General features: G+C 42.2%; 1 protein-coding gene across 4 annotated transcripts in view; it reads right to left on the bottom strand.

Moving 5' to 3' along the window:
* The window catches only part of KIAA1217 (KIAA1217 ortholog), a 587,997-nt gene that overhangs the window by 39,120 nt on the left and 536,090 nt on the right, over positions 1-12,787 (bottom strand). For all 4 annotated transcript variants that reach the window (XM_043968401.1, XM_043968404.1, XM_043968405.1 and 1 more), the window contains one exon: positions 7,723-7,892. In XM_043968401.1, coding sequence (XP_043824336.1) covers positions 7,723-7,892 — 170 coding nt within the window. The remainder of the gene's footprint in view (positions 1-7,722; positions 7,893-12,787) is intronic.

Here is a 12,787-nt window from a genome sequence, read left to right as displayed (position 1 = left end):
TGATTATGCAGATAGATAGGTACATGTATTTCTGAGGCATTAAAACATTTGTTCTGACTTATCTTTGGATCTAAAATCCAAATTTTGGATCTCTCCAAGATAGCCTAGACAGCTGATGGGATTTTTGGCAAGGGGTCCCAAAGGTGTAACCGAATGGTCACCAATGGATGGTGGCATGGCCTACCAGGGGCTGGTCCTTCTCTCCTGGGTCGGAGCCTTGATACCCAGGCCAGGCTGATAACCTGTTGATAGGGAGAAGAGTGGTAAAGATGATGGCCCTGAGTATAGTTCAGAGACTTGGGGACCAGTGCCAGCTTTGTAATGACTAACTACATGACTATAGGGAAGTCATTTCTCTCTGGGCCTCACTTTTCTAATGTGTAAAAGAAAAATTGAGATGAGATGGTCTCTCAGATTTCTTGTAGCTCTGACATCCTATGATTTTACTTGGCTGTACTCCCCCATGAGCATGTAAGGAAGAATACAAGAGGGTGTGGACGGTGGGGAATGGGGCTGGGCTCAGCTATGAGAAGGCCTCTCTCCTTTCATTTGCTAGGATCAGTACCCTCTTGTGCTGGAAGGAAGGAATGGAGATTCAGTGCTTTCACCTGTCCAGGTCTTTACAATCTGAACCCACGAATTCTAGTCATGATTTTTGCTGGGCAAAAGAAAATGGGCTGTCTTCATTTGCCCCCAAACTTTATAAGCAAGAGAAAGGGGTTTGACAAAGTATTTTAAGGTGGTATGGTGTGGTTGGATTCAGAGGACCTAGGATCACGTGGCATCTCTGACAATGATGCCCTTTCAGACCTTGGGTAAGCCACTTAAGAATAATGCCTAACATTTATATAGCAAAGGCTTTCCATATATTGACTCATGGGTTTCTCACAACAACCCTGTGAGGTAGGTGCTATTATTATCATCCCCATTTTACAGGTGAGGCAACTGAGGCACAAGTGACTTGCTCAGAGTCACATAGCTAAAAGGTGTTCATGGCAGCATTCGAACTCAGCTCTTCCTGACTCCAAGGCCTGCACACTATCCACCAAATTCACCTAGATGCCTGGAACGTAATCTCTCTACAAGATACCCTCCTCTAAGATCCCTTTTGACTCTAAATCAAGAAGCCTAGATTATCTAACCTTTCTGAGATTAAGTTTAGTCAGTAGAAAAATACGTGGTCTTAGCCAATGAAACCTTAGGCAACTCAATTCAACTTAAACTTTTATTAAGCTTCTGCTATGGGGCAAGGCACTGTTGAGCTTTGGGGATACACAAGATAAAAACACCCTTGGCCCTGAAGGACAGACTGGATTTGAAATAAGAGAAGCCAGGTTCCAATCCAGACTTGCCTACTTGGGCATCACTTAAAATTTCTGGATCTTGTTTTCCTTCTCTGCAGTGAAGATTGGACTCTTATGGTTTCTTCCACCTTGAACACTATTGCAATAGGGGTGGGGATAGACTACATTATAAGCAGATGAACATGAAGGGGAGAATGCTTACAACTAGTTGATATCGGTAAAGGTTTCCTGTGGCCCTTTGGCAGAACCTTGAAAGGAGTTAACAAGTCTAAAAGAAGATGCAGGTGAGGAGAGCCTGCATTCCAGGTGTGCAGGAAGACTGATGCAAATGCTTGGCGGCTGGACCTGCAGCTTAGAATGGGGGTGGAGGAGGAAGGTTGGACCAGGTGACCTCTAAGATCTTTGCCAGCTCTAAAACCATTTCAAACATGTCACTCTGCTGGAATATGAAAAATGACTCATTTACCTTTTCTCTGAAATTCCTTCAACTTATTTATAAGTCCGAGTCTAAGAGATGAGCAAGTGTGTCACAAGGGAAGCACACAGTCCTTTTTCCCCAGGAGCTAGGTAGGCTGGTAAGCCCCTCATTGGCCCCAAGTTTTCTTTATCCTGTTCCATGGATACAGGCTGATTCGGTTCATGATTCTTGCCCTTCGGCCATTCTAGGACTGAATGTCATAAGTGGCTTCATAGATGGCCAAGTTTAAATGAGAGGTTTTCAAGAGGAAACCCTGGGAAGTGTAGACAGTGGTATATTTGCTTGCTAATTCTTTATAAGGTGCACATTTTCAATTCTACCACATGGGGGCATGAGTAGACAGACTGAGACACAGGCTCATTATCCGTTAGGCATTCTCTCCCCAAAAGCCCCCTAAAATCACTTGGCAAACCCAGGTTGCTGTTATTCCAAACCCAAGGACTCTGTTAGGGCCTGTTTCTTTTTCACTCTGATATCTTGCATTACCCCCACTTCCCTCCACCCCCATCCCCTCTGAGCAGTGATAATGAGTTTCTGTAGTCTCAATAAATGGAACAATATGTGCAGAATCATCTCCCTTTTATCAGGAGATAGAGGACTGTGGGTAGCAGGGTGAGGGGCAAGCTCATTCTGTCCTGGGCTCTATCCAGAGGCAGCCCACAGTTTCCTCTCTTTGGAATGCTTCTCCCTCAGCCCAGGGGCAAAATGAAAACAAGTAGCTGATTCTCAGTCCCTGAAACTGCCTTAGGAGAAACCATCTCAATCTGGCATTTTGGACAAAGGACATGTCTCATACCAACCTGGTTGTATTACTTTACAGGGTTAAGAGAGGGAGAAAGTAGCCAGAGGTAGAGAGATGGCATGGCATACTTGAAGAGCATGCACTTAGTGTCACAGGATCTGGGGCAAATTACTTTCTCTCTAGTACCCAGTTTCCTTTTTTATAATAGAAGGCAGAGCTGTAACTAAGGTAGGGCAGTCTGGCCTTTGTCTCAGGTGATTGAATTTAGAAGGTGCTGACAGCACTTGCAATCTTTTTTTGTTTTGTTTTTTTTTGGTGAGGCAATTGGGGTTAAGTGACTTGCCCAGGTCACACAGCTAGTAAGTGTTTAGTGTCTGAGGTCAGATTTGAACTCAGGTCCTCCTGACTCCAGGGCTGGTGCTCTATCCACTTCGCCACCTAGCTGCCCCAAGCACCTGCAGTCTTGAAGCAAGGCAGAAATAAGAGAGCTTAGCACCTAGGTAGAATATATGAAAAATGGACAAAAATGACAAAGCACTTCCTCAAATCAGTCCCTCCTAGATAACCTCTTCTCTTGCGCAGCCCCTAGTCTGACCCCACCCAGGAATAAATTCAGAGAAGCTGCCATAGTTCTAGTTTATAGTATTTGACCTAAAGATAGGGGTGAGGTAAGGGAATGGGATTAAGACAGGACTAGAGATATCTCTACAAAGAATGATCCCCAGATGATGAAACTCCCTCTACCAATGCAAATTATAATCTTGGAGCAGAGATTTTTAACCTTTTCATGTGTCCTGGACCCTTTTAACAGCCTGGTGGAGTCTCTCTCTGAATAATGCATAAAATAAAATACATAGAAATATAAAGGAAACATAATGAAATACAAGTGTTAAAAGAATGACTTTGTTTTTGTTTTTAAGTTCAAGGCCTTTAGTTAAGGACCCCTGATTTAGAATTGCCTAGTTGACTGACAGGTCAAATGATTTGCCTGGGGTCACACAACTAGTAAGTGTCAGAGGTGAGATTTGAACCTAGCTCTTACTGGCTGAGGCTATGTGCTCTATTTACTACAAAATATTGCCTCATTCAGATAGAAATACATATATACATACATAATACATGCATGATGCATACACACGTACATTTGTGTCTAATGGTAGGCATCTCTAGGATAGGGGTGGGGGTAGACAAAAAGGAAAATAAAAGAAGTTACACGACAACTTTATGATATATTTATCATATTTTTTCTATTCTACTATGGTATGGAAATGCTTGTTTTATAAGATTAGAATAATATAAATAAAATTAAGAACAAATTCATCATGGAAATTAAAGATTCATTACTGAACGTTGGATACTTAATCCTACCACATGGAGGCAGCTAGGTGGTGAAGGGACTAGAGCGACCCGAGTTGGGGAAGACCTGTTCAATTCCTGCCTCAGATATTCATTAGCTAAGTGACCCTGGCAAATCCAGTAAATGTTCTGTGCCTCAGTTTCCCTATATCTAAAATCAGGATAAGTATATAACACACACACACATAAAATGAACATAATATTAATACCTTACCTCACAGAGTTTTTGTGAGAACCAAATGAAATAACTTAGATGAAGCTCTTTGCAAACTTTAGAGGCCTAGATAAATGGTTGCTGTTCTATAGACAGTGTTCTATTTACTGGATTCCATAACTAACACTGAATGCTCTTCAAGATAGACTATTACTGGAAAAAAAAAATCCAGGATCTGTTGCGTCCTCATTAGTACCAATTAACTGGAGAATCACTGGTATCTAAGGGTTTGGTTTTTTTTTTTTGTTTTTTTTTTTTAGTGAGGCAATTGGGGTCAAGTGCCCTGCCCACACAGCGAGCAAGTGTCAAGTGTCTTAGACTGGATTTGAATTCTGATCCTCAGGAATCCGGGGCCAGTGCTCTATCCACTACACCACCTAGCTGTCCCAGTATAAGTTTCTTGAAGGTGGGGATCATCCTTTGTTTCTTAAATGTTTTATTGTCTGCTACACATTCTAGTTACATAGTGAACACAACTGTTACAAATGCTGTCTTATTGTTTTAACAAGAGAAGAAGAGGCTGGAGTCCAGGTCTTGAACTAATTCTGTGTGTGTCTTTGCCCCAAGAAAAATACCTCATTTTGCTCATCTTTCTCCTTTTGGTGGAGGTAGGATCAGTGAAGAACAAACAGCCTTTACTGGGAGTATGAAAACACGCAGCCCTAGGACTTTTCAGCCTCAAGAGCAATCACTGGAAACATGTCCCATTGGCCTCCCTCCCCAGGCTGCCTCTTCCCTGGCCTATCCAGATCCTGGTGAGACCTAGCTACCCCTTCCCATGCTCTTCCCTCCCCTCTCCTTTCTTTCCCTCCTCTTCTCTACCCTCCCACTTCCTCCCCTCCCCTCCCCTCTCCAACATCTGCATCAAGTTTCTATTGCTGAGAATAATCCATCAATTCTGGAAACGAAATGCTCATCTACAAATAGGATATGCTCTGCAAGCCTGGGATTTTCCTATGATTTAATTATCTAATTACTGTAGTCCGTTGCCAAGCACAGAGGATTTCAAGCAGTCTCACCATTTTATAACATAGTTCAGAGTGTATTTGAATTTCTAATTCCATTTTGTACTTTCAAGGCTATTTTAGTGAGTCCCCATATACCACTAATGACAGCCACATCATTGAATTTCCACTAGCCTTTGGGTGGCTCTCATTTCCTGGAATATTATATACTTACTGAAGGAGAATTGGTGCTGAGGTAGCTTAATTATTTTAAACTATTTTTGTCTTAAATAGGTTGTACAAAAGGAAAGCACCGAAGTCCCAGGGAGAAGTAAATTGAACAGATTATAAACCCAGACAACAGGAAGGAGGGCAAAGCATGCAGAGGTTATGAAGGCTCTGAAACAAAATGTCTATTTTCCCCCTGCCTGGCCCAGAAATAAATACGATTTCCAAAGCTGCTGCCCAAATGAACTCTTGGATGTAACTACATATTTTGTTAATTAGTTACCAAATCTGGAAACCCAGTAAAAGCTAGAGGAGAAGGAAGCTTTGTAGAGTGGAGAGGGCACTGGCTTTTCAGTCAGCAGACAGTTTTGCAGGCTGGCTTCCCATTTACTAGCTGGGTATAATGCTGGATTAGTTCCCTAGGATCTCCAAGCCTCAGTTTTCTCATCTGCGAAGTGGGTATACTTTGCATTCTTGTACTACCAACTTCAGAGGTGTCTTAGTCTATGGCAGTAATTTTTTGCGGGGCTCAGAGTCAGAATGGCCAAGGATGCTGACAATAGGTGGCTTTTGCTTTAGATGATGCATCGTAGTTGACAAGAGACTTAAAGGAGATAATTTATGCCAAGCATTAAATAAATGTAATTTATTTTTGTTATGACTCAAGACCAAAAAATAAGTTATATAGTTAGGATGGTTGTCTTGATGTTAAATTCAATCTTTAGGTGCTCTGTTTTAATTCAATCAATCAACAACCAACAGGTATGTATATGATAAGGCACTGAGCCAAGAGCTAGAGGTACAAAGGTGCAAATTTTTGTCTTCATGGAGTTTACATTCCGATGGACAAGACAAATATGGACACATCTAAGCACACCCAGGATACAAATGAACCCAAGGCAGCTCAAAAAAAGGTTTGGCAAGTCACTGAAATGCGCAGAGAGGAGGAAGAGACAGGTTCTTTTTATGCAAAAGCAATTTAAAAGAATTTGCTGCCGCAATAGAATCAAGGCCTTGTCACTTAAACGGATTTCTGGTAAGGTGCAAACCCTCTCAGCTCTTATCTGCTGGAGCAAAGAGCTGTCACTGCGACCTGCAGATACTGGTGTCACACGCCACCCACACAAGGCCATTCCTGATTCTCTCAGCTGTCCATGCCTCCCCATCAAAATGATCTTATATTTAGTGTATGGATATGTGCGTATGTAGATACACAATGCACATAGGAATTAGACATGCATAATCTCCCTACATTTAAAATAAGGAATATCCACTCAATCTAGCAAGGCCCTGAAGGTACATGATTCTGAAGGACTAAATATATGAGAATTGAGGGCTGAGAGGTGGAATTAGCTCCTGTTGCTCAGAGCATGATAAAAGGGATGGGCTACCTCCTCATCTATTCCCAAAGGAACAACTCTAGTTCAAGCCCATCGCTGCTTGAACTATTGCAACAGTCTCCTTCGATCCTGATGCAGGTGTTTCTCCCGTTAGCCTTCGCATCTCCAAAGGGCTTATGCCATCTGAGGCCACTGCTCATTCTACTGATTCTGTTCTGCTCCCTTCACTTGGCATCAGTCAGGACTGTCATGTTTCTTTGTATTATTCATATTCATCCTTTCTTTATGGGGGCCTACACCAATCCCTAAACAGCTCTCTGGACATCTAGGATAAACTGACAGAGAATGACAGGGCAGAAGCTTCTTGGTGGCCTTTTGGCACTGTCCAAAGCTTCCTTTATATATAGGAAGGTCTAGATCAGTTAACTTCCTATACTGTATGACTTACAGCTTCCTTGTATATAGGAAGAGCTAGATCAGTTAACTTCACACACTGTATGTCTTAGAGCTATGTCTCAATATAGCTCTCAATATATCTCAATATATTCCCATATAGGTCCTACTTTTCTTTTTTCTTTCTTTTTTTTTTTTTTTTTAGTAAGGCAATTTGGGTTAAGTGACTTGCCCAGGGTCACACAGCTAGTAAGTGTCAAGTGTCTGAGGCCGGATTTGAACTCAGGTACTCCTGAATCCAGGGTCAGTGCTCTATCCACTGCGCTACCTAGCTGCCCCCATATAGGTCCTACTTAAAGAAGTCTCATTTTTAAGGCTGGCTGATAAGATTTTCCTCCTTATCTCACACAATTGAGTCAAACTTAAAAGTCAAATTTTCTCCATCAATTAAGTCTGTACTTCTGTGTCTTTTGTCTTTCCACATAGCAGAAAGATGAAGAAGGAAAAAAAAAACCAGTCCAGGGTAAATAGGGATGAAGCAGAGAAGATGTGGTAGGAACGAAAAAGGCTTCGATAACTATATGACTCAGGAAGAGAGAGTGAGGCTGATGACTGTGCAATTCTGCCTTGATTCAATTCAATTCAATGTCATTGGTGCACTTAGAAAACAAAGGACAAACAACAACAAGAAGCATGGTGCATTAGTCAGCTTAGGCCTCATACCTGGAGTTCCCTCATCTGACGGAGCTGGAGCCGGAGTTCAGACACATTTCGCCTCATGTCATACAGGCTCATCTGGATTGCTGTTGAGCCGGCCGGGGGGGGCTGACTGAAGAGGACACTGGGCTCCTGGGAGGCTAAAGTAGTCTTCCCACCAGAAGCATGAGGGGTTCCTGAAAGAAGAACACCAGGGATTCCTTAGCATGTCAGAGAATAAGAACCCATTTGCACTGTTTCTCTTCCTGGCACTACAAGCTGAGGGAAGCAGTGGAAAGATCATTGGCACATGGGAAGGGCTTAATAAATGCTTTCTCATTCATTTGTTCATTTGAAAAGAGGCCCTGGGTTCAAATCCTGGGTCTGTCATTTGCTAACTGTGTGACCTTGGGCCTAAATGTCCTTATCTATAAAAGAAGGGGATTGAGTTAAAGTACGGTTTCTTTAACTTTTCCCACTCATGACCCCTTTTTGCCCAAGAAATTTTTACCCAACCCCAGGTGTAAAGGTATAGAAAATAGGTATACATAAACTTTTACTGTTGCAAATTTTTCACAACCCCCACATTCAGTTACGTGACCCCATTTGGGGTCATGACCCACAGATTAAGAAGCTTTAGGCTAGAGGACCCATCAAGGTCCCTTTTAGATCTAAATCTATGATCCCATATCCAACGTAGGGGGGGGGGGCAAGTAATACTGCAAATATGCCTTGCAGAATTAAGGAACAGGGATTGAACCTGGAATTTCATCAGTAAAGGGAACTCCCTAAGTGAGGAACCACCATCTCCCCATGCAGGTCTACACCTTCTCTGTCACATATAGTCTAGAGAGTTCCCTAGAGGACTGCAAAGTTAAATTAAGCCCAAGGTCCGACAGACAGTAGGTATCAAAGGTGGGACTAGAACCTAGATATTTGTAGCTTCCAAACTTGCTCTCTATCCATTACATTAAGCAAAACAACAATAACAATTAAGTATGTAATATGATATAATAATAATAATAATAATGTTTTTCTTTTTTAAAGTCTCCAATGCCTAACAAACCACATGTATTAGAAAAATTCCCTCTATTGCTCAGATACCCTGGAGTTTGGGTCAGGCATGCAGATAGAACTAAAAAGAAGACTCAAAGAATATTCCCAGAATGCCTCAGGGCTGCTAACACCAGTGGAAGAGATGTGACCTTGGCTCAGACCTCTCCAGAAGGAGGTACGATCTTAAATTCTCTATATCAAATAGGGCAACGAAAAGACCAGTCTTCTCAGGTTGTCTCACACCTGTTGCTTTCTACTCTGCAATTACTGACTGAAGCAATCAAAAGGTATTTATTAAATGTCTCCTGTGTTCCAAGCACAATATTAGGCATGGGGGTGTAGGAATCGTCTTTATGTTTAGGATGGTAGCTTCAGAGCAGAAAGGGAGGGACCTCAGAGCTCATTAAGACTAGGCACTCCTTTCTTTTATTTTTTATAATTTTTTTTTTTTTTGCAGGGCAATGAGGGTTAAGTGACTTTCCCAGGGTCACACAGCTAGTTGTGTCAAGTGTCTGAGTTCAAATTTGAACTCAGGTCGTCCTGAATCCAAGGCTGGTGCTTTATCCACTGCGCCACCTAGCTGCCCCTGCACTCCTTTCTTTTACAGATGAAGAGGCACAGAATTTAACTGACTTGCCTAGGGTCACACTACTTACTAATGAATACCCAAGGCAGGATTCCAACTGGATTCTGAGTCTAGGGTTCTAGGCCCAAATTATGTATTTTGTAAGCACACCCAAGGGAGGTCAGAGACTGGCCAAGGTGATCCTGAAGCCTGATTTTAAAAGATACCCAAAGATCTTGAGAATGTGGGTTTATATTAGGGAGTGGGGGTGGGATGGGGAAGAGGTGTCAGTGTCTGTACAGGCGTGGAGTTCCAGTAATAATTCTTTCTACAGGCAAGAGGAAGTTTTCTCTCCTCTTTCCCATCTCCCAAACTGCTCCTAAAAACAATACAGTCCCGAGGAAAGGGCTAGCAGAGCAGTCTCTGAGTCAGATTAATCACACCCACGCCCACACTTCTGAATGGGCTTTTCTGTTTCCTTTCCTGTTAAAGGGCAGAGTTGAAGTCTTTAAATAGGCCAAGGCCTCCCAGCAGTAATAGCTCCGTATCAGTTAATCTCGCACACCCTTCTCCTTTCCAGACAGGACCTAGGGAATAAGCAGCATTTGGGTCTGTCAGATTTCCCTCCTCATCTTGTACAACCCAGTAAAACTTAAAAGGCAATTTCTCCAATCAACTAAATCTGAAACTGTGCTGAATGACGGAGTTTCCTCATAGCCTTGTCCTTATACTCATTTTTTAGGAACTCGTCCTAGAATCACAAAACAAAACTAAAGTGGACAGGGCACCCAGTTCCCAATCCATAGACCAAATCCATCTACCATAGCAAATTGGAGTCTCTCCTTTCCTAGAATAATGTCTCTTGGGAGGAGAGGAACTGTCCAGAGAGAGGCGGAGGGGCCTAGAGTTGGTGAGATGCCCTGGTCGATGAGGATGTTTCATTTTCCCTACATCAAACCCAAATCTGCCCTTTTGCCCCCCACCCCACAATCTACTTCTACTTCAACTTCTCTACCCATCGCTCCTCTTGCTCTCTGACCTTTCAGGTCTCTTCCACCTCTAAATCCTGTGTTCCCCAGACATTTCATCATTTTCTGATCACCGAGAGGTCGTTGTCTAAGTGAATCCAAATGTAATCTTAAATTTGGCTTTCCCTCTGTGTCTTAAAAACAGAAAGCAAGACTCCTAAGCCCCATTTTGATTGTGTTACTTGATGGGATAGTGATTTGAGGAGTTTTTTTGGCCAGGGATGGGTATATACCCTACCTGTTTGAGCCACTGGACACCCCCTGTTCTACAGTATCTTCTATTAACTGGTTTTCGAGCCCTTGAAAGACATAATTTTTCATTTCATTGTCCTGATCAAGCTATGTCTGCTATGTTGGTCACACTCCAAAATGACTTGGTACTTGTTTGTTTTCTGTTCAATAGGTTGCCAAGGTACTGCTCCAAAAAAATTAATATTCTGGCTTAAAAGAAAAGGAAATGATTGCATGTTGGCTTTTTTTTTGGTGACCCAGCTAAAGAAATTTCCCAAAAATTCATGATTCCTGCCCTGAAGCTGCATGACAGTTTTTTTATTCATTCTTTATTAGTTCCCTATCACATTCCCCACAGAAGTACTTCCAAGTCTTGTCTGTTCTTCTCGAGTCTCCAACCATAGCCTTGACACCTGAACTCTCAACAGAGGAGAGCCACTTTCCTACTTTACTGAGATCAAGGCCAAGTGAGCTAAGTTCCTTTTCTGGTCCCACTCCATCTCAAGATGTTCCTGAGTCTTCATCTTCCTTTGACTCTCCCTCCCTGCCCTCCATCAAAGAGAAGTGGCCTTTTTCTTTGGGAAGCAAAGGGTACCATCTGGGCTTCTGATCCATTGCCCTTTAACCTGATGACACTATGGTGCAACACATCAGCTTCTATGACAATGGAAATAAATATTCTTTCTTGTTGTCAAGCATGTTACTTGACCCCCATCCCCACCCCACCCCCCAAACTCCAGGTACCTCAGAGGGTCTGAAAAAAGAATCATTGGTAAGACCTGTTCCAGCCACACCCTTGCCCCTCATGGAACCTTGCTTTGTTTCTCATCTCTCTTTCTCTCAATCTATGAAATCTTTCCCTTCTGCCTTCAAACATTCTCAGGTCTCCTTTTTGATTCTTAAAAAGGTTATTTGATCTTATCAATGCAGGTACTCCCTACATTGATGCACATTGCAACCCACTTGTGTTGCTCATTCTGTATGACTTTTGAACATGTTCCCTTATAAATCTTTCAGGGACAGGGCAAATTTAAACAACTGGGGCCTTTCTTTGGATCTCTTGACATTGAAGGGATACCAAAGGAGCACACAGGCTCTGATGGTATTACCCTTCATTCTTGCCACATGACTAGCCTACTTTCTTTTTTGGTGGTACATCTTTCTGATATCTTTTATGCAGCTGCTCTTGTATAATTCTTGATTGGTGATGCACTATGGCCTATGACATCCACCACACACTTCTCCATTGCCCTCTGGGTGACCCTCAACTTAAGTTTTTGGAGACCCTGGTATTCCTTGATCTGTAAGCACATGGCATCACTGAAAGAATATTGTTCTTTTATCTTCAATTAAAACACACACACACACACACACACACACACACACACACACACAACTTTCCCCAACCTAAAACAAATTCATTCTCCAATTTATAGAGTTGGGTCCGTTTCTGTTCTAAATCTATATCCCCATGACCATCTCATACTTGTCAACTTGAGCCTATGTCTCCTGATAGGAATAGTGCTGAAATACCCTTAGAGTATGCTTTACCAAAGGCAAGCAACTAATTAACGTCTAACAATACTGATCATCTTGCCAGGCTTCACAAAAGAGTATTTTGATTGGTGGAAAACAGTTATAAATAAATTATTAGGTTGGGAACAGAACAGTCAAGGAAGGCACACTCTATTTGCATATCCCAGTGGATGGAGGGATGAGGGGAGGGGCAAGGTTCCATTTTTAAGTGGACATTTTAGTAATTAGCTTCATGTACTCTTTATCATCTTGAACCTGATGATATAATGAGGAATTGTGCCATGGTTACTAGGTAGAGCTGTCTGGAAAGGGGGCAATAAGTTCAAGTAATGGGAAAAACATACAGAAGTTTAAAACAATTACTTGGGTGGCAGCTAGGTGACCCTGGGCAAGTCACTTAACCCCAATTGCCTTCCCCCCCCAAAAAAAAATTACCTGGGACATAAATTAAGTATTTAAACAGTTTGAAACTGGTACTTAATTGCCAAAGATTTAGAGATCACTATAGAGGACTCATATATAAGGCAGATAATCCAACTGCTAAGTAAGGTACTATATGTATTTTACTTTTTTAAAAAAAATTTTTGGTCAGGGCAATGAGGGTTAGTGTTTGAGGATGGATTTGAACTCAGGTCCTCCTGAATCTAGGGCAGTTCCTTTATCCACTGTGCTACCT

Source organism: Dromiciops gliroides, chromosome 5 (genome assembly GCF_019393635.1).
Source record: "Dromiciops gliroides isolate mDroGli1 chromosome 5, mDroGli1.pri, whole genome shotgun sequence".
In the NCBI taxonomy this organism is placed as follows: Eukaryota; Metazoa; Chordata; class Mammalia; order Microbiotheria; family Microbiotheriidae; genus Dromiciops; species Dromiciops gliroides.
Note: the sequence above shows the minus strand (reverse complement) of the source record. Positions and strands in the feature narration are given on the sequence as shown.